At 48.4% G+C, this 22,397-nt stretch overlaps 1 protein-coding gene across 1 annotated transcript; it reads left to right on the forward strand.

The window, feature by feature from the left end:
• Positions 1-620: 620 nt before the first annotated feature.
• On the forward strand, positions 621-20,054 carry LOC119436116 (protein Wnt-8b). The gene is made up of 5 exons (XM_049656316.1): positions 621-802; positions 6,282-6,407; positions 9,357-9,499; positions 12,887-13,161; positions 18,204-20,054. The coding sequence occupies exons 1-5, from the start codon at positions 700-702 to the stop codon at positions 18,388-18,390; spliced, it is 834 nt and encodes a 277-aa protein (XP_049512273.1). The 5' UTR covers positions 621-699; the 3' UTR covers positions 18,391-20,054.
• Positions 20,055-22,397: the final 2,343 nt, after the last annotated feature.

Raw genomic sequence — 22,397 nt, forward strand, 5'->3', positions numbered from 1 at the left:
GCATACCCCGCAGCAGCGGTGCGTTCCCTATCTTGCATACAACACCACTTGTTAGTTTTAAAAAAAGAGAGGGGGGGGGAGAGGGAGAGAATGCTGCATTCTCTGAGAATGCTGCATTCAAGTCCAGACAGAGAGAGCCAGAAAGTATGCCATCCGCCAGATACAAGCACAAACCAGAGGGCTTGACGACCACCTTGGTTGCCAAACGTTGTCGCCTGCCCGCGAGTATGCTCCCCGCTGGGACAAAGACTAGCGGATTGTCCCTTGACGTCCGCTCGGGAGCCCTTCACTTGGACCCGTGCGCAGTTCCCACTTTGAATCCTGCGGATATTGTTGGCCATAACACCATAATTTAGGGCTTACACTTCTTCTAGGAAGCTCAAGCTTTTTTTTTTTTCCTTCTCTGCAGTGAACCATGTTTTCGCATTATCCGTCAACCTCACACCACGAGGAAATTGTTGCGGAAACATTCTTTCGCGCTTTTTGTCCCTAAATCTTTGCTCGAGGCTTCTAAAGAGAAACGAAAGAAAAGAAGAAAAAGTAAAGAAAAAAAAACACAACGTTTCACAAAGTGTGGGTCGTTTCTTTCCTTTCTCTTTTGCACGGACGAATAATGACAATGCTCGTCGTATATACCTCGCATAAATAACCACTGTTTCACAGGTTGGACGCGCGTCGCTGGGAACCATTGGCAGCGGAATGCGGCAAGCACTAGACGAATGTCAATCCCAGTTCAAGTGGGACCGTTGGACCTGCCCGGAAAGTTCATTCAACATCGTCTCCAAGCACGGAAAACTTCCAGGTTCGTTTGCCATGCAGTTTAAACCGCTGCTTACATGCCCTGCATCCAACCAGATTTAAACTGTATGGCGCAATCATGAAATATGTGCAAGAAAAGCCTCGTGCGAATGTTAATCAACTTCCAGACCCGAGCAGCACTTGAGTCAGTTTGTAGGCATATCGCCAAAGGCGAGTGCTACTCGTTCAAGCAGCGGTTCTCTTGGCCTTACTAGAATTAACGAACGGCGTTCGTCAGAACATTTTAGCGCGCGCGGGGATTAATATTTTGTGACTTACACTCAGATTGAAGTATACATATTTTTTTTCGAATCAGGACATCACGTGCTATATTTGGCGCAGCAGGAAAAATAAGGAAGCTTTATGCATTTCTTCAGGGAGGTTTTGGTAGTTAAATGGTTAATAGGGGGGGGGGGGGAGATAGAGGGAGTGGAAAGGACGGGAGGTTAACCAGGAAGCAAACTCCGGTTTGCTACCCTGCACGTGTGTTGGGGAAAGAAGGGAGGAGGAGAGAGAAACAGAAAAAAAAAGGAGAAACAGCAACAAAATACAAGATGTCGTTCACTGAGTCCTGTAGATCGCAAAAAAGCATAATAAAGATATAGGGTCATGTCTACTTTGGAGGATTGTCTCTTGTCAGCCGTCGAACGTTTTGAAAATAAAATTGTACCACGTAACCTGCACGCGGCATATATTAAGGAGTAAAATTGGGCACGCTATAGTACTTGCGCTTTACTTAACATCAGTGACTGTTGTCTCTGTCGCTCGTGCATTGAGGCAAAAACGTGCCAATTTAGTGGCATCTAATTAGTACTTCAACCTGTGCGAAACGGAAGCCACGTCATCGGGCTAAAAATGTGACTGTATTTCCTGGTGAAACAGACTCCGTCATTACAAATCAGGGCACAAAAAAATTCATGCGGCTGGCCTCGGCATGGTTCCTGAGGGCTTAAAACATGTTCCGTGTCACGGCTGCCGTAGCCTGTAGGAGAGACAATCCCTGAAGGCGCCCTGCATTTGCAGAACATGCTAGAGGCACATAAAGAAATTTAATTTTTTTTCTATTGTACTTGGGATGAAAGAAGGTAGCATGATCAGACTAGTTCAGGCCTTCGTAATTAGCCGAATAACGTACGTGGCACCATACCTCAATTGGCACGTTGCGGAGAAGACAAAGATGGAATGCTTAATCAGAAAGGCTTACAAACAGGCAATAGGGCTACCGATCAACACAAGCACGAACAGGTTACTGGATCTAGGTCTACATAATACGCTGGGGGAATTGATAGAGGCACAGAACATAGCGCAATACGAACGTCTTTCCAAGAGCAGGACGGGCAGGTACATATTAGAAAAGTTAGGCATCGGGTATCACGCTCAACACGGCATCAAAGTCGACGTACCCAGCAGCCTCAGGGACAAGCTGGTCATCCCTCCGCTACCAAAGAACATGCACCCGGAATACCACAGGGGTAGAAGAGAAAAGAGAGCGCAGGACGTACAGAGGAAGTACGGCAAATGTGAAGACGCGGTGTTCGTGGACGCGGCCAGGTACGCGCGCAGGCGCGCCTTCACGGCCGCGGTGGTAGATCACGAGAACACTTGCAAAACTAGTGTCACGGTACACACGGTGCACGCGGAAACAGCGGAGGAGGTAGCCATCGCGCTAGCGGTGGCCACCACCGAGGCCGAAGTGATCATCAGCGACTCCCAGACGGCAATTCGCAACTACGCCAACGGCCGCATCTCCCCCGAGGCGTTACGAATACTACTCGCGGGCAAAACCGAGAATAAAGAAGTTTACATCGTATGGGCACCCGCCCACACCACATCACTCGCCGGCAACGAGGCGGCTCGAGGGCTTACGGACCGAGCCGCCAACCACACTACCGCCGCCTCGGCCACGACGTCTGGTGAGGGGTGGGAGTGGGAGGATCGCCTGACGAGTTTTAGAGATATAACGCAACACTACAGACTGGCGAGGTGCAAATTTCCGCCACCACACCAGAAACTGAACAAGAGACAGGCGGTCGCATGGCGACAGCTGCAGACAAGAACGTTTGTAAACCCGGTGATCTTGAATCTCTGTTACCCAGAGCTTTATTCGTCCAACCAATGCAAGTTTTGTGAGGCCAGGGCAACCCTGGAACACATGTTATGGGAGTGCAAACAGGGGGGGGGGGGTTCCAGACGGGGACGCAGCCTCGAGCCGAACGCGCTGGGAGACTACGCTGCTCAGCTCCGCCCTCGAAGACCAACTCTGGGCCGTCCGGCGGGCCGAGGAAGCCGCCAGAGCTCAAGGGCTCCTGGCCGACACCTAGGCAGGGGTATTCGCCCAAATCCCCGAATAACTCGCCGGATTATAAATAAAGTTAACATTCATTTATTTTTGTACTTGTTTTCCCTATTGTTTCCTTTGTTCGTAGAACACAAAAAAAAAAAAAAACTGTGTAATTCAGGCCAGCGCACTGCCCGGTCCCGCTCAAAAGTATCATTGTTTTGGCGGGCTGACGAAATACTCTATTTGTATATTCTATATTTCATCGAAGAAAGGAAGAAAGCGGTGCTCGAGCGTTGAGTTGCGGGACATACTTGGCTCGTGGAGAAGCTCCAACTGCACAATGCGTGCAACGATAGCGCTTGCCTGGGCCCGTACTCTTGCACGAGCATTGTTCATAAGAACAAATTCCAGCCAATTCTGATGCTGGGCATATTAGCGAAGGCGGCCAGCTACTACTGGCAAAGTGCACTTAAGAACGAAAAGCTTCGTGAATTCGGCCCCTGATTTTTGCAAAGTTTGTACATAAGTTAATGAGACTTATAAACAGCTTGTGCGCCTGCGTATGTATTTAGTTTGTGCATTTATGCGGTCACTATGTATGTCACAAAAAAAAAATGGCGTGCCAAAACCACGATCTGGTTATGAGGCACGCTGACTGCGGAATAATTTGAACCACCTAAGGTTCTGCAACGTATACACCTAAATCTAAGTACACGGGTGTTTTTGCATTTCGCCCCCATCGAAACGCGGCTGCCGTGGCCGGGGATGATTCGATCCCGCGACCTCATGCTTAGCAGTCCAACACCATAGGCACTAAACAACCACGGCGGGTGTATATCATAATTATCACCCAGCACCTGGAGTGGCATGCCAGGCCATCAGCCAGGCTAGCATGTCCAGCTGATCATTAAAATCATCATCGTCTGTCTCGCGGAATGGTAAAAGAAAAAATTTGGCTTTCTACTAGCCCATGCCGTCGCAGTAACTGAAACTTTATTGAAAAAGAGCAACAACGTTGTTATTACTGAACGCACAGCCCTTATTAAACCAACGTGACTCACGGTATCGCGGTGGCTGCGTCGCACTTCTTGCCGAGAATGAGCGCACGCTTAACACGCTGTCGTACGTTACCTTTGGTTCTCCATACAATGTGTGTGTGTGTGCGTGTGTGTGTGTGCGCGCGCTTCGACCACTTAAAAAAAATGTATCCCGAAATTTATTTGATTTACATCACTGCAGGTGAATTACCTGCCAAGTCGGGCGTCATTTGCAAGAAAAACCTAATAAATCTATTAATTAAATAAACGTATTACATCAATTAACTTTGTCGTTGTAAACCTTACGGTACATGTTTATATTGAAAAGTTGAATGGAATAGTCAGCAAATTCTAGTTTCTAGTTTCTACTTTTCAAGCTGGACATGCAGATCGAAAAAACTGTCGTAATATTATTCGTTAAGCACGCGGGACCGCCAAGTGCGGCTCGCAGCCCATCCCCCTGTAACGTTGTGGGACGGCGTTCCACCCATTTGATTCTTTAAACACCACTGATCTTTAACGCTGTGCACTCAAAAATTACTAGCGCTGTGGATACTATCTTAAGATTCAATTATTCTATTTCAAGCGGTCATGTTCTTATCCTCATCCAGCACAAGGAGGAGTGCTTCCGCTGGGAATGTTCATCTGTTCCGTGCTAATAATACTCATGGGGAAAGATGACTGCAGTTTGTGGGCGCACTTAAGGCTTGGAATAATATGTCCAGAACTGGAGAACGGCACAAAACGTTACTTCGAAGACAATACAAATAAATAAATAAATAAATAAATAAATAAATAAATAAATAAATAAATAAATAAATAAATAAATAAATAAATACATAAATAAATAAATAATAATAAATAATAATAAATAAATAAATAAATAAATAAATAAATAAATAAATAAAATGTTCCTTTAGAAAATTGCACAGGTTTGCGGCGCCAATTCCAACCTATTAGGTGAATGTCATCTACTTAAAATTTCAAGATCGCCTTTTTCTTATCTTGTATCGACCGCTTATTGTTCTTCGTTTGTTTGTAATTGGCCTTTGTTGTTTCGATGCACTGTGCCCTTGTACCCGGTTTTATTCACATGTCTGTTTGCTATATGCTAAATATTGTTAGCGTTGTTTTGCCTACATGTAAATGACTTCAAACTTTAGTTTATGGCTACGGCTACAAAACAGTGATGTATGTAATTGCAAAAAAAAGACCTTCTAGAATGATCAAATTCGAATACCAGTTAACTCCTGCTCACTTTTATTGCGCTAAAGTTCATATTTGTTTGCTCAGCATTCTCTTCCTATAAAGAAAGTACTTTTTTTTTTCTTGGTACAAAACATGACACAATACGGCTCGGCTGGCACGATATGACCTCATAGGGGGCAGGTTTAGCGCGCTTCTACGCGGCTTCCTGGCACTAAAAATAATAATAAATAAAAAACAAGCATTACACAGCGACTCTATGAGGCATAATATGCCCAAAGAGAAACGAGATGATGCTGCTGGAAAACGTGGAGCGAGGCGCGAAGCGTCGGCGAAATTAAAGTACATCTGTGACGTCACGAGCCACTCTCTGTGTAGTAATTAAAAAAAAAAAGGCCACAAGAAATTTTCGTTCACCCAATAACGCTTGTATGCCGGGCTGTCTTCGTCTGGCTAGGTTTACCGAAAGCTTCATTTCTTATCAGGTTGCACTTTTCAGGTTGAAAATAGTCGTAAAGCTAGTTCTGGAAGTGCATTCTTATTTATACGTACAAGAGTATGGATGGCTTGCACTGACGTCATTGTAGCCGCCATGTTGGTGCACCGACACGACGATAAGCTGAGTCCGTAACGTCACGTGAAGGCTTTCAATAAGATGGATTGGACTGAAGTGCTCGTAGTCGCCATGTTGGTGCCCCGACACGGTGATAAGGTGGGTGCGTGACGTCACGTGAAAGCTATCAATACGTCGAGGATGCTGACAGTGTCACGGGCTGTAAGCTGACATGTACCTCCCGAGGAAAAATAGCGTACAAATTATGAACGTACCCAACCTCTGTATGTTGCATTTGTGCAGGTGCAACCTATCCTCCGCATGTGCGTCTTAGACCTAACTCGTGGAGTATACATTGAAGCGTTCTAAGAGCTACTGGTACTGGAGCGTGCTACTCTCTATGCAGCGACCCGAGAGTCTGCTTTCGTGGTCGCCATGGTGAGCGCAGGCATCACACACATGTTCGCCAGGAACTGCAGCCGAGGCCAAAAGAGCTGCAGATGCGACGACAGGCCTCGCAAGACTGAACCCGGTGAGCAATATGTTTACAGTGAGCGAGACGATTAACGCCATTCGCCAATTCAGAACGGTCTATGGCATATCTCACAGTGAAATAACTTTGTTTGAAGTTGCACTGTTTCCGTCATATCCTCCTTACGTTCCCTCCTCCAGCGCGAACAGTCAGTAAGAAAAGGAGTACTGTTTGTTCTTACGTGTAACACCGATATATTATAGTTCAGCATTGTGTAGACGTGACAGCGCCAAAGACACCACCTGCTCGTCGAGTATGGCAACCGCAGCCTTTTGCACTTGCTCCCTGCAGCTTAAATTATGTAACTGTAACGGCAAGCACCGCGAAAAAAAAATACAAAAAAATACGTGGGTACAATGACGTCGGATAGCCTGCCTCGGCAAGGCGACCTTCTCGACGCCGTCCAGAAAAGGGCTTGAGTACGGTGGCTGGACATTTCAAGGCAAGATGTTTGATTTGCGAGAGCTGTAACCGGAAAGGGGGGGGGGGGGGGGGGGTTCTTAATCGTCCTGCGCCACGCTCTCCGCCATTCTTGGCAGCAGTCGAGACGGCTATAGAAATTACCGTTTCCTATCACGTGGCGAAAGCTCCTTTCCTATGAGCCTTCCTTCACATTTTTGTAAGTAGGATCCAGAACTGTCACGTGACGCTCCTTTTTAGTTATTGCCCTTCCTCCATGCCAGCCTCGAACACAGCGCTGCCCACAGCGCTTCTTTTGTCTAATGAATTACCGGAAGGTGTGTTCGAAAATGCTAGCGCAGATGGCGACAGCTTGTCACGTTCTTATCAACTATAATGCGCTAGAAATTGCGCAACTCTCCTCTTCGAAAATGTTAAAAACTACCTTGGTGATGATTATGTCGCTACCGATACATTTACGCCAGCAGGTAGGTGCAATGCAGTCGGTAATTGCGAAAGGCGGCAATGAATGCCGGAGTCCACTTCGCACAAACATCGTCGCCGGCGCTGCTCCTATCGTTTACACATGTCTATGTCTCTACTTTAGTGCCTCTACGCTATGTTAAATAATTAATTTTTGTAAGTGAAGCGTTTTCGTTTGGTTAACCGACAGTGTTTTTGAGATGCTAATAGGTCAATATATAGATAAGGTCAAAAGTACGTTCCGCTGCTCCCCGACTTGCGTCTTATTCATTGTCTGGGAGGCGCAACTGTCGTCTTCACCTACTGCCGCCACCTTCGTTGCTTTTTGCCATCAGAGATAAGACGCCATAGACGCATTTACGTTTCGAAAATAACTGGACATTATATACAAGTATATAGAGACAGTTATGTACAAGTTAACATTGGATGTTGACGCATCCAACTCGCCCCCCTGTCAGATTACAAAGGACCCACGAAGTGGGCCCGCCATCAATATGCTAAAGTTTATTGTAAAATATATATCATCATCCGTTACGCTGTTCTCGGGGCCCCTCTCACCCAGCGCATACAGACTGGAGGGTGGCTTTCTTTGGAGCAGCAGTCCTAAACCTGACAAAGAAATAGCCAGGGGGCTGTTTTCGCGCTTTACAACGCTGGCTCCAAAGAGTCCTTCGAGCAGTCGTCATACGACGTGGCGCTTTTCGGGTCGTTCTTAAATGCGCTCGCTGGCATGCACCCGCTGCACATGGAAGAGTTGCGACTTCGTCTTCTTGCGAGAGAGACGAGAAAAACACGCACAAAGCACAGCACACTTAATTGCGCGAAATTCCCTGCTAAAACTTTGCTCTCGATCCTTTCCCTTCACGAGATAGAGAATATTACTTTTGCGGACGGCACTATTTTTGCGAGAATGCGAGTGCGTCAGGGCGCCATCACTCCCTATACGGAGATGAAACCACAGCTCGGATCGGATCCTATAGCTATAAGACCGCCGGCAGCGGAGTCGCCTTACCCGTGAAAACGGCGGTGCAAAAAGCCTCCCACGTATGCAAGCTACTATAGATGGAGAACGAACTGGTTAGCAGCTTCACTAGGCAGTGGGTTCAGATGCTGGACGGAACACAATTCAAATCGTGACAAACGGAATAGTGTGGTTATTAAAGCGAAGCCTTCTTTGCTTCTTCCTTCGACTTTCCCACTGATATATACCGCCGCCGCCGCCGCCGCCTTGCCAAATAGCTCACACGTTCACACACAGGACAGCATTCCGATCTTTACTACTGCTACACAGGTACTGGCTACTGGCCTTGCTTTCTACGGAATTGCGCAGTGATGCAAGAAATTGTACCTAAATATCCTCATTGCGACAAATATACATCATTAAGAGCAGAATTATTATATTAAAGCAAACCCTTCTATATCTTTCCCGCAGTGTGGTGCGTCTGCGTGGGTCGTCTCTCGCCGAGTAAAATGCAGCTTACTTTTGCACTATCTCCAAGATCGACTCACTCTTGTCGGTGCGCCGACCCTGGATTCAGTGTCATAGTAAAGCAGGCCGATCCCGGAGACAGTATAATGCACGGTCACGTGGTGGGGGTCCTTGCGTCTTGCTTTCTTGCCTGGCAGGCACGTGTAATTGCTACGGTGCAAAACGCTGTGGAGAATATAATCATTTGCATAGCATTTAATTAACCGCTTCGCGGAAGCCACTTCTCACAAATTCCAACACGATGTTTTTTTTTTTTTAAGTGCTCTAGTAAGTTGACACTGGAAAAGCGAATGAAACGGATGATCGCGCTGTCCACAGGTCGGTCAGAGCTTTGAAAATGCTGAAGGAGTGACAGCCTTGTAGTGAAACTGGAGTGACTGGTACGCGAAGCGCCACATGAAAGATGCGTGCCGCGCCTCTTAAAGTCAGCTGTGTCGAGTTTGCGTGCCGGTCGTGGTTGAATAGGAATTCAGGTACACTTGGTGGTAATATAGTGAAAGACCTCTCTTTCCAGAACGACGGTAAGCTTTCTTGAGTGGTAGAAAACAATTAGAAGTGTTTCCATGCTTCCTGCGCAGATTCAAGTTGGTCCTGGGGAGGTTGCAGCGCCGATATCAAGTACGCAGGGGACTTTTCGCGCCGGCTCCTTGTCGGCAAGGTTGAAGCTATCAGAGACCTAAATGCCGCGATGAATAGGCACAACAACAATGTCGGAAGAGCGGTAAGTGCCCGATTGGGACATAATCGTGACTGGGACGCAACCTGTGCTGTGTGGTTCTGCATTTGTATAGAAGCAACTCATTCGCTTTGTTTTGTTTTGATTTTAAATATTAAACATTCAGCACCATACAGTCTCACTTAAAGTTCAGGCGCACGCGTGTTAGGGAGGCGAAAAAGTGGACGAAATTTTCTATATGTACCGATGGTTCGATACACAAAAGAAAGAAAATAGTCAAAATTGTTGTAGGGATTCGAAAGGCTAAGACAAATTATTAGCACAGAGTAATGACTGTAGGGTCGCGTTGTCTTCATGTTTCTGTCTCAGAAACTCGTACCCAGAGGCATCGTTCGCACTGCTCTTACTCAGATGCAAGCACATACAAGTCGTAGTATTTGGTGGTGGTATCTGTATAGTAGGGATACGATGAAGATTGTATATGATTGATTCGAAGAAGTCACAAGACGTACGAAGTGACTCGAAGATGGTAATATTTACAAGATCTTTCGAGATTACTTAAAAATTCAAGAAACAAAAAAAACTAGTCTCCGCGACTCTTTAAGAACGATTCCCTGTCGACAGAGTCGAAAGTGCGAAGCGCTCCTTACGCGAGATGCGAACGAGACGATGGAACTGACCGCGGCCGACGAAGCCGATGCTACGTTGTACCGCAGTACAGATAAGAACTACTTTTCGCAACCCGGCGGTAATTATGGCGCTTGTAGAAAAAAAACTCATTTCTCATTGAAAGTCTAAACATTAAATATGCATAAACATTGAAAGGCTAAATTTTCGGCCTCAGTGAATCTCCTGTCAAGTAAAAGAAAATGTCGCAGTTTCGCCCGAAATGCGAAACATCGATTACGATAGCAAATTAAATTATGGGGTTTTACGTGACAAAACCACAATCTGATTATGAGGCACGCCGTAGTGGGGGACTCCGGAAATGTGAATCACCTGGGGTTCTTTAACGTGCACCTAAATCTAAGCACACAGGTGTCCTCTGCATTTAGTCCCCATCCAAATGCGGCCGCCGTGGCCGGGATTCGATCCCGCGACCTCGTGCTCAGGAGCCCAACGCCATGACCACTGAGTAACCACGGTGGGTACGATAGCAAATTAGTAGACAACTATACGAACTAAGGATAGTAATTTTATCGGCCGTATAAACTTGTAAACATTCGCTTACTAACTAAATTTACAAGCACGGTGTAACGCGTGTACAGGTAAACATGAACATATCTCGCTCGATGACCGCGAAAACTTGCTGTCAAAATGCTGGAGTGAGGAGGCGCGGCAGCGAGCGAATAGACCTTCGTGCCATCTCTTGCTTCATCGCGAAAAAAACGTCGAAAGCACAGCGCATACGAAGCTACTTGCACTATAGTTGCACTTTGTCCACATCGCAAATCGCTTTGAAGATGAGGCCCGCCCTGGCACGCACTTTTTCCACGTCGCAAATCGCTGTCAAGAAACGGCGCCCGCGCGGCCGCGCCGTGAGCACCCGCCGTCGGTGTAGAACGCACCCCCCCCCCCCCCTTTCTCGCATCCCACCCGTGCCTCGCGCACGACAGAAGAAGCGCGCTTCCGCCTCGCCTTTCTCCTGCGCGCGCGCGAGATCGAGCCGCGATCGTCGGCTGACCCTTGCAAGCTTTCACTCGCACATACAGTGTACGGCGCGCGGCGATGATTTTACCGTCTTTGGACTTTATACGGAACCTCACAGCGAAGTCCACGGCTACGAGCACGGCGACGGAAGAAGTGCGCTTGCAGTGTCCATATAATTGCTATCGCAATAAAAAGAAGAAATAAAAATGTTCTGTTAACTAGGTAAACTGCACAAGCTAATTGCACCTACCTACCTTGCAGCGGGCTTGTGGTGACGTAGTGACGTAGTGATTCAGTCGCACATGCGCAGCAGAGTTTTGGATCTCGCGATCATCTTGCGCTAGCTGATTACAACTGCGGAACTAAAGCCAGTCCGCGCTCAACGCATGTGCCATCCCGAGTACGCAAAGTCGAGCGATTGCATTGGCGTTCCTCTCATTCCTTCCCACAAAGGCTTCCTCAAGCCCCTGCAACACAAAAAAATATGTGGAGAAAGAACATATTTTGTAGAATACCTTGAAACTGCTGGTATTCTAGTGATTCCCACCAAATAGACATGGATTGAGCACTGATCGGTTTCAATTCCCCAGTTGCAGCACTTAGTGTCGCAATGTCAAATTTTAATTTAAATAATGCACTTTATGAAAAATATCTCACTGTTTATTACTTCCGCCAGTGCGATTGGTGCATTGCCGAAAAGATAACCTACTTTGCTGTACTACTCTTCCCTGAAACGCCTGTACTCACCGAGTGTTATACATCAGCCAGTCCAACGTAGTGCATTCCTTGAAGGCTGGCTTCTTCACAATAAGAGCCTGTGTGAGGAGAAGCGCGCTTCTTAGTGTTAACCGCGAACGTTATCGCGCAAGCAATAGACGTTGCTCTAAATAAATAAATGAATAAATAAACAAATAAAGCCAGGACCTGATCATAAGCATCCTTGACACTGAGGAGGCCCATGATTAGGCACGCTTACATTTAAGCTGCCATCTGAAAAAAAAAAAATCAGGTTTTGTTGCTACCATTGTTTGCGAAAGGAAATGAGGAGAAATTAAATTCTGTTGTATCATTTAGTTGTTTTGAGGGCAAGCTGCAACGTCCAGTCGAACGCGAGTATGGAGCGAAACGAGAGTGCCTAGGCGCCCCGGTGTTCTCGGGAGGTACCAGGTGAAAATGATTTTAGGCTGCATTACTAAGCCGTGTTCATTGGATAGCAAAGGTCTAAAATCTGGCAGCCTTGATCCCTCGATGTGGCATACGATGGCTTATTGGCCAGTTTTCTGCCACTATCGCGTACTACGTAGGTGGCGCCCGCGGTTAAAATGATGTTCTATATACATACGCCGCCATGGTCTTGAGTGGCGCTGGCTAACACTCCCAGGCTTAGGTTTAGTACACGCACACAAATACCTAAGAAAGTGACCAGAGGGACAGTTATCGCACGCGTAATGCGGAAGATGTAGGTTCGGCTCCCACCGAGAGGCAGGTTGCCTTTTCTTCCACTTTCATTTCTATTGTCATATAATGAGAATAGAAATGACGAATACATGGCGAATTTAACACTCATAATTATTTCGCCATTTCAATTTTAAAAAGTTAACTTCCCCTAGACTCTCCTTAGTTTTATTGTCTGTTGGCGTCATATGGTTCGCAATTGGTTGTGAGACCTTTAAAATATCGCGAAATTTCTTGCAAATTCTGGGGGAAACGAAAAAAAAAAGACAAAAACAAAACGAGCTACGCAGAACATACGGTGCCACATGGATGCACTTGTCTTTGCAGGCGGTACGCAAGTCACTACTGCGCGCCTGCAAATGTCACGGCCCGTCGGGCACGTGCACCACGAAGACTTGCTGGTTGCAACCGGGCGAAATGTCTGCCGTCGGACGGAGGCTGCGGAAAGCGTACGACCGGGCCCACCTGGTGAACGTTAACCGCGGCGTGCCTAAATGGCCCGAGGCGAAAAGAGTTCTGGTTTACGCCGTACCGGCGGACAACTACTGCCTGCCGAACCGCAGCCTCGACACCACTGGCACCTTCGGCCGTGAGTGCTCACGGTAGGCACTGGTTTGGTGATCATTCAATTAGTTGAGAAGTTTACACGTTGCTTTCAGTGTCTTACAAAGGGCCTATACTTCTGTGCATCATTATGACTGCCGAATAAATACGGAGAGCTGAAATAGAAGAAACGGTTCGAGTGTTTTAACGATTTAGCGAATTTAGCCGAAGAGACGCGTAGGCACGAAGAAGTCCTTAAACACAGCCAAGGCGCCGGATGGAGGGCTTACATTTTCGATTATATAGGTCTCTTATTGTATCGTATAAGTGAAGATGCAATGGCAGGCCAAAACAAAGAATTAACAAGCCAGGACATACGCACGACTGCAGGCGTTTATACTCTACGCTATCTAAAAAAAATGGCTTGCCCTGCGACAGAGCTTTAATTCGTCACGTAAGCATCACGAAAATCAGCACAAAACCTTGTCTGGATGCCAAGTTCAGTAGTTACTCTTACAAACAATTGGTAATATTTTCAAGGTTGCCCTAAATGAAGCCCTTTGTCATCACGGGCAAAAGCTAGAAAGGCTGCTTAGCCTTTCTAGCTTTTGCCCGTGATTACATAGACGTTGTCGACGAATGATCTTTCTCTATCCGCAGTTGTCCTTCAGCGGTTCTTTAGAGAATATTTCGCGCATGTATTGTGACGGCACGTTTATTTTAATGCAGTAGCGTTATACCGATCAAAACTTGGCCGTCAGGGTTGCACCCTAGTTAACGCGGGACGGATGAGAGGGCCGTTCTAGGGGATAGTATATATGCTCAAAGACATGGGTGGGCTGATCCTGATACCAGTACACGACTGTGTCCTCGCATGGCTTTAAATGTGATAGCGTTGTGCAGATGAAAACTGCGACAATGTAGGGAGGTATGTCCTCAGCGGAGCAACTGGTGGGGTGAGAGCGAATGAATTATGTGACGTAGTGACGTAGCGAGGCACGTGACAGGAGAAGCGACGGCGGGCATAATGGCTTGCGCAACACATTTGATCTGCCCCATATACGTATATGTTATTGCCGTGTTCACTACCTCTGGCGTTGGAAACAGCATGCCCCGCTACGCACGCATATGCGCTTTTCTGAAAGAGCGTGTTTTCTGCGTGTGCGTGCCGGGAAAACCTTCAGTTTGCCCGGTGTCCGGTGATGTTCTGCAGGGATGTGTATTGATCCGCTTAATCAAATTGGCGTTGGCTCGCCTACCTGTGTGCGTCACCGTGAACAGGCCCTTCCCTGCGCGCGTAACTGCTATTTATGCGGACGATGTCACGCTATCTGCTCGCAGCCCCATCGCATGTGCTGTACGTGTGAGACGCTGCATTCAGTGCAAGCAGGATTTGGCCAGCCGCTACTTACATGGTGTAGGCCTGAGCATCTCTGCATCCAAGACCGAGGCCGTGGTAGTGCACTTCCGCGCGGCTGCATGCAGGAGTATTTCTCGCCTGTGCGTCGGCGACAACCAGTCGCCGTGGCAAACATCGGTCCATTACCTTAAGCCGAGGCTAAATCACCGCTTCTCCTTGAGCTATGGGGTCCCGACGTTGAATAAGGAGACGAGCTGAGCTCTGGGCGTCGTGTGCCGCATACTTGCTGCTTCCCCAAGTTTAGCGCTCGCATCTACGACGTCCTGGTTTCACCCACATTGTTGGCTTCCTGCATGCCCAAAGCTGTTAAGTGCACATTTTGCCATATCATCGGTCACCGAACAGCAGACGTCTGCCCCACAGCACGTGCGAAGGATGCGGCGCCCCAGTTCGTACAGTGTACCAACCCCCAGTACAGTCCCCGTGATTATGAGATGCGATGCATCAACTGCGGAGAAACCCACCGTTCCAGAAATTGCTATGCTGCACAGGGTGCACGGGAAGAGGAATTTAAGTAGATAGAAAGGGGAAAAGATTATTAGCGAAGCAAAAATCAGCGCGCAAACATTTACAACAGCACCCTCATTGGCACGTATCATCAAATAGTACGCTGAGCTTTCCTAATGGGAAACCAGTCTCATCCCATTCACGGCAAACTACATCAATAAACGACAAAATGACCCACAACAATGCATCCCTATGCAATGGGTACCAATTGGCGGCTCTACTCTGGCAGCACAGGAATCAGGGCCAGCTGTTAGCCCACATAGGTCCTACGTTTGATAACGTCGGCCCCGGCATTGTTGCCGTTTACAGCACTGCTTGGATAACAAGGATATGAAAACGCCCAGGCTCTATTCCGTGTAAACATTCCAGAGCCTTCTCTCTAGTGGACAGACCCATTTACAATTGCAAGAGTACTAGAAGAAATAGCTTCAAGCAAGCGACTCCTAATATTAGAGGGCTGGCACGGACAAGAAACAACTTTCCCAACTGACACCAAACTCCAAAACAAGCAAAGCTGCTGCCATATGGTGCCAGGCCCAAACACGCTGTCGATCCACACAAAACATCCTTTACTACATACCCGGAAAAGATGGCTCCCTCAAAAAGATTACATAGGCAGTTAACACGCGCTCTAATCAATCTTTACGACACTACCTAAAAGCCCACACACTTGAGAAGTGGCTGGCTGTTCCAACAAGAGCCAACGTGGCCGCGTTAGCGGAGCTTACCACGGCCTTAAGCTCCACCTATCAGAGGAGGCTGATCAACCCCAATTAGGAGACAGCACCATCATCAACGTCGCACCTTCCCCTCCGTCACATATCACCCCTAACCAGCCTCCCAATACCCAGTAGTCCGGGAAATGGGGCCGGAAGCCAATAAATGTTATTTGTCTCGATGTGGACCAGCGCAAGACCCGGCGGATATTATTGAGCCTCTGAAGAGCCTCACAGGTCGCTGGCACCCTTGCCGAGACCGGCACGTGGGCTCTCTTCTTGCGAACTTAAAAAAGTCGCAGTTTCGCCCGAAAGGCGAAGCGGCAATTGCGATAGCAAATTAGTAGAGAGCTATACGGAGTAAGATATTAGTTTTATCGGCTGTGTAAACTTGAACACATTCGTTTACTAACTGAATTAACAAGCATGGTGTCAGCGCGCACAAGCAAACATAAATAGATCCCACTCGACGACCGCAGACAACCGCTGTCAAAACGCTTGCGTGAGCAAGCGCAGCAGCAGCAGCGAGCGAATGTTCGTTCGGTCTATCGCTTCACCGGAAACTGAGCGACGAAAGCAGAGCGCATACAAAGCTATGAGCCGTCTGCAGATCGCTTTCAAAATACGATGCGGCGAGCGCCCGCACCGTCGCCAGTTCCCCCTGCGCCGTTAGTGCCGTCGCCCGCCCGCCCTCCCTCCCTCCCTCTTACCTCCCCACGGCCTTTCGCGCGACTGTCGCGTTTGCCCTCCGCCGTGCGTTCGCTCTCCTTGAAAGCGCGCGTCCCTCGCGCGCTTTCACTCGCACGTACAGCATACGGCGCGCAGCGACGATTTTATCGTCCTTTGACTTCGGAACCTCACGGCGACGACGAAGGCGACACCGATGGCAGAAATCCGCTTCGAGTGCCCATATAATTGCTATCGCAATAAAACAGAAGCTGCGCCACATCAAATTACTTCATCTCCCCGCCTATACGTGACCTACCGTGTACGCAATTGGGGTGCGCCCTAAAGCTATTCGAAAGCATTATCTAGGATATTCCACTATCCACGCAACATAGGCCCCTCCGAGTGTGCACCACGCTTCATGGTGTGTGCAAGTCACGTCCCACTGCGCACTTCAACAAGAGGACGCCGCGGCAATTCATGGAGAATTCGTGGGCAGACCCCACATCTATACAGATCTGGGTCTATCCTCCGTGACAGCGGGTATGCGGTTGCGGTTTGTGTTGTGCCGGCTCTCCGTGCACGATGCCTATCAGCACATCGCCTCATAAACCACGGCGAATTTGGCACCACTTTATCTGGCTAATTACTTTCTTGCCGATGAGCTTTCCATCACTCACCCGAGCTGCTATCCTGAGTTGCTCCAAACCAGCCCACGCCAAGCCCCCAGCGACGAGCTCCTGTTGTCAGCTCCTTTGCTCGCAAACTGCTGATTCACAACGAGCGCGGCTATGATGTCCTTCTCCAACGGTTCCCTTCTCACGTTGTAGTCCCTGGCTGACGAACTTGTCAGGAAGGCGCGTGACATCTCCGTGGCCCTCACTACAGATATAACGCCCTTCGACGGCGCGCGCCACATCATTAGCCGCACTTTCCATTAATAATCATCCGTACTCCAGTAATAATGAACCTTTTCCCACCAAATGAATCAAAATAGTTTCGAAAGAAAACTTCACACCTGTCGTGAACTGTTTAAGTATTTCTCTGTAGTGTCCCTTTAAGAAACTTGGATCCTCCGACTTATATTTATTTTATTTTTATGTTGCAACATTGGGCCCCAGCGACACCCCATAACCCCAGAAGGATTACCGATTATGGCCGGCTGCTTCACAGAGTTTTCCCAACTGCTCTCCTCTCCCCTGCGCGCGCACGCACGCAAGCACACACACACGCACGCAAGCACACACACACGCACACACGCACGCAAGCACACACACACACACACACACACACGCACACACGCACGCACACACACACACACACGCACGCACACACACACACGCACGCACACACACGCACACACACACATGCACACACACACACACACACACACACACACACACACACACACACACACACACACACACACACACACACACACACACATGCACGCACACACACCGCTACTCCCAATTCGGGGACGTGATGAGTCGCCTTTGTCTCGTCCGAAGCCACTCTGTTTTTTGGCGCGTTCTAACGGGTCGTATGAAATGTGCTGTTTTAATCATTTGTGGCGCTCTCGAGAAATTAAGGCTTCGCGTTGTAATTATGGAGTCGACAGCTACCTAAACAAGCAAAAAAAAAAAAGCGTGACACAAAAATGTGTCAGTACTCCTTTTTAAGAAAAAACTACGAATGACGCAACTAATCTTGGACTTGCAAAGCCGGAAACGTGTTGATCATGGTAATGTATTACAAGACAGTATTCGTCGCGCCATTTTATTACTTGCAGAAGGACTGGCAGCGGCGTGTCCCGGACGGAACGCGACAGCTGCAGCAACCTGTGCTACAACTGCGGCCATGGCGTCAGGCAGGTGGCGGTTACGAACAGGAGCTCGTGCAACTGCCGGTTTGTCTGGTGCTGCTCGGTCAAGTGCGACAGCTGCGACACCAGCGTGACAAAGTACTTCTGCCACTGAGCTACCTGCTTTGTCGCGCACCGCCCCGTGCGCACGCGCCCTGGGCTGTTGACTCCCAAAGTGCCACCATCGTGCTGCTCCTGCAACACCTGTGAACGCTGTTGCCCGTGCCACGGTGTGAATCTGCAGTACCGACCTTGGATCAGGGCGTGCCTTTGCCGTTTCGCTATCAGGTTCTTCGGAAGCTCGTCGGTAGTGCAACAAGACGGCTTCAAGCCTGGCATTCCTATCACAGCAGTAGCTGTTAGAAGACACACGGGTGATTCCGCGTGCGAACCAACGTACGACTAGTCGTACCAGGTACCACGTCCAACAAGTTTCCAAATGTCGGAGCTGTCATCTTTCTGACGCGCGGCGGGTCGCATCGGACGGCGCTTTGTATAGTGAACTATAGGGCACTGTAGCCTCGCACCTTGTGCCTTCTGCTTGTTATGGACTCATGTGGAATGTATGCGCGGTATCGCAAAAACCTCGCAAAAAGGAAAGAAAGACAGAAAGAAAGAGAGAGAGTTAGTGCATGGCGTTACTTTAATAATGTTGTGCTAATGGCGTTATATGTTTATTTATTCTCTTTTCCGTTGTGCAACCGCATCTGCATATTTGGTTTTTATATGTCTCCCGACTGACTTCTGCCGTTATAGATGACTTGATGTCGTTTCGTTGCTTGTGTGGAGTGGTAAAAGTACACCATCTTACGTGATGCACATATACTTTTGATTCTCACCAGAATATGAAAGAACCGCTCTCTGGCCTAATCATGCGCAATCTTTGTCAAGGATTTGCAAGCCACAGAGTGTATGACTGGGGACCTATCGTCAGACCACGTGCTGGAGCCCGTGTGGAACTTTCGTTTCTCTAAAAATAACATGAGATTGAAGTGACCAGTGATCCTCTTTTTTCCAGAGCTTCGGAGCCCCGGGCGTGTTATAAACGCCCTGCAACAGTGCCGGGTGACAGATGTTTACACTCGCGGAGTAGCTTCTAAACTTGACAAAAACTATGCAGTTGGGGAACGGAAACGCGAAAATGCAATTACCTTGCAGTGTGCATGGGCGCGCATCCTGGAATCGAGACGTGTGTGGTGCGCTGGCCCCACGCATACATCTCTTTCACCTAAGATACATGCCTAAAACTCGTCGGAATGGCAGGTGTTTCAGGTTTGCCGTAGTCCGGTTGCTTTGGTCCCCGCATGTTCCTGTCATCGAACAGATTAACAGTAATCCAGTGCACATTCGTATCGAGATTTCCTGCACATGTTTGCTCACTTGCCTGCATTCATTTGTGTAAGCTTCACAGTCATCTTAGTTCGCATGTTTGCTTTCTATTTCGGATACGTTGCAATAACATTGATGCTTGTCTCCTTGTAAAATATTGTAATTACCGCTCACGTTGATTCCGGTTAGTTTGTTAGAGCGATGTGTCGGACCGCCCAAGATGTAGGTTTTCTTTTTTTTTTTCTTTTTTTCCCGTAATAGTAATAAAGGGCTGGTTGCCGTTATGAACTCTGTGTGGATGGCCTTGTGTAGTTAATAAGCTCTCATGAAATGGTGAACATGTACAACGAAGACATCAATGTTTTATTTCCGCCCAGCGCTTTAACTACATCACCGCAGCATTTTATGCCGTTCTCCAGAAATGAACTGGTCACTGCGGTGGCGCTAATGCATGTGCTCTAGTGGCATTGCAGCAGCACATATATAGCATTTTCCCCCAATGTGACATTAGGTAAGCAGTGATAAGTAGTCGGGCATGATTTAAACCATACTTGCTTTTTAAAAGCATGACGGACATGTGAAAACAGACTTTAGTAGAGCGCAAAGTACCAGCTTTGCTGAACATTTCGTGCTTTCGTCACACACAAAACGATATTCGCCGATTTAGGTATAAAAAGTGACGGTTCAGAAATAGCATCAGTGAGTTCCAATGTCGGAAAACCGACCAAGTGCCCAGCGAAGCGCCACCGTTGACTTACCAACGCGAAGCGTCGACTGCCCGTAGTAGTGTGCTGCAGTGCTGACCTAATGGTCCCCTAGCTGATGTCATTGGAGCGCCGTTCGTCGTGCATCCATTGGTTGCGCAAGACGCGCGACTCGTTTTCGTACTTTCAGCGCGTGCAAAGGTTCGGGCGTTACATTATGGAAGTACACGCAAATTTTGCATAATGTGATGCATAGAAAGGAGTTTAGATGCCTAGAGAATAGGACCGATATTCGCAAAGGTCTCTTACGTAAGGTCATTTATTGATCTGCCGGTGTTCGGGCGCCCGCAAGTCATGATAACGATAGGCTTAATAATGGGATGGTCACCGCGGTTATGGCCAAATGCGGCGGCATTTCGCAAGAGAAATTTTGTGAATACAGATCCAGGTGTTTAGAAAGACCGCAATGCTTTTCATTTTAGGCACACTAAGAACACACTAAGCAGTGAAGACCTTGAAAGAAGAATACGCAAGGTTGAGTTTGGCTCGCGCAAGCGGGTTGACGAGGAAAACAACAACACACGCATCAAGGCGTACAGGCGCATAAACAATACGGGTGACGTCAGCGACGCCGACAACTGCGACGGCGGCGGCATGAACGTCAGCAATGGCTAACACCACACGCAGCGCCCACGAACACCTCGAGATCTGGCAGTGGAATTGTCGCTCTTTCAACAAGAAGGCAAGTTCGCTCCAGCTCTTCATCCAAAACCACCCATACCCCCCCGACGTCATCTGCCTTCAAGAGGTCGGGAACCAGCCCATCAAGCTACGGGGTTACTACGTAATTAGACACGTGGGATCACCAAAGGTTGCGGTTTTAGTTCACAAAACGGTGACGGCCGTGGGACAACATTATCAACATCATGATATTAATCACGTGCTAGTAGAAGTCCTCCCGCAGAAGAGGGGTAGACGTAGCACTTTCATTTTGAATTTTTACAGTCCGCCGAGGGCTCAAAAGGACGACTTCCGCAACATCATTCACGACAGCGCGAGAGCCGCTGGCTGCAACCAGCTGGTAGTGGTGGGAGATACGAACGCTAGACACATGGCTTGGGGCTACCAACAAGACACGCAGAAGGGGAGGTCGCTCATCGATGCGGTTGACCAAACGGGCCTCGAATTGATATCCAACCTCCTCCAACCAACCCGAGTAGGCAACAGTGTTAGTCGGGACATGTTTCCGGACCTGTCATTTGTAAGGGAATACTCATGGACGCACCTGGGCGAAACACTGGGCAGCGATCACTACATCCTCAGCATCTCGGTGTCCACCCCGAAACTCAAGAGAACAATTGGAGAAATTAGGCTCACGGACTGGGAGGCGTACAGGCAGTACTCCCCACCCGAAAGCGGTATAACGGACTTAGCGGAATGGATGCAGCTCCTCCGAGACGCCCACATCAAAATTTCGTCCATACCTGTATGGCCGGTCCTTCTATGTTGTCACCGATCACCACGCACTTTGCTGGTTGTCCTCCCTCAAGGATCCCTGCGGCCGCCTAGCCCGGTGGGCGCTGAGGCTCCAAGAGTACGACATCCGGGTTATCTACCGCTCAGGCAAGAAGCACGCCGATGCCGATGCTCTTTCGCGCTCGTCTGTCCACACCGACATTGTCAGTGTCTCCGCCCTAGACGACCCAGTTCCCCCATTCGTTTCTGTCGACATGGCTTTGGAGCAGCGCAAGGACTCCTGGATTTCATCTTTGATAGATTACATCTCAGATTCACCTGAACGCCCACCATCCCGAGCGCTACGCCGGCAAGCTTCGCACTTCGCCATCCGCGACGGCATCGTCTATCGCCGTAACTACAGTTCCGACGGCCGCAAATGACTGCTTGTAATACCCCGGCAGCTCCGCACTGATGTATGCGCCGCTTTCCACGCCGACCCTCAGTGTGCACACGCTGGTCTCTTTAAGACCTACACCAGACTACGTCATAGATTTTATTGGCGTGGTATGTACACATTTGTGCAAAAGTACATTCGCTCTTGCACGGAATGTCAACGCCGCAAGCCTGATCC

Source organism: Dermacentor silvarum, chromosome 1 (genome assembly GCF_013339745.2).
Source record: "Dermacentor silvarum isolate Dsil-2018 chromosome 1, BIME_Dsil_1.4, whole genome shotgun sequence".
NCBI lineage: Eukaryota > Metazoa > Arthropoda > Arachnida > Ixodida > Ixodidae > Dermacentor > Dermacentor silvarum.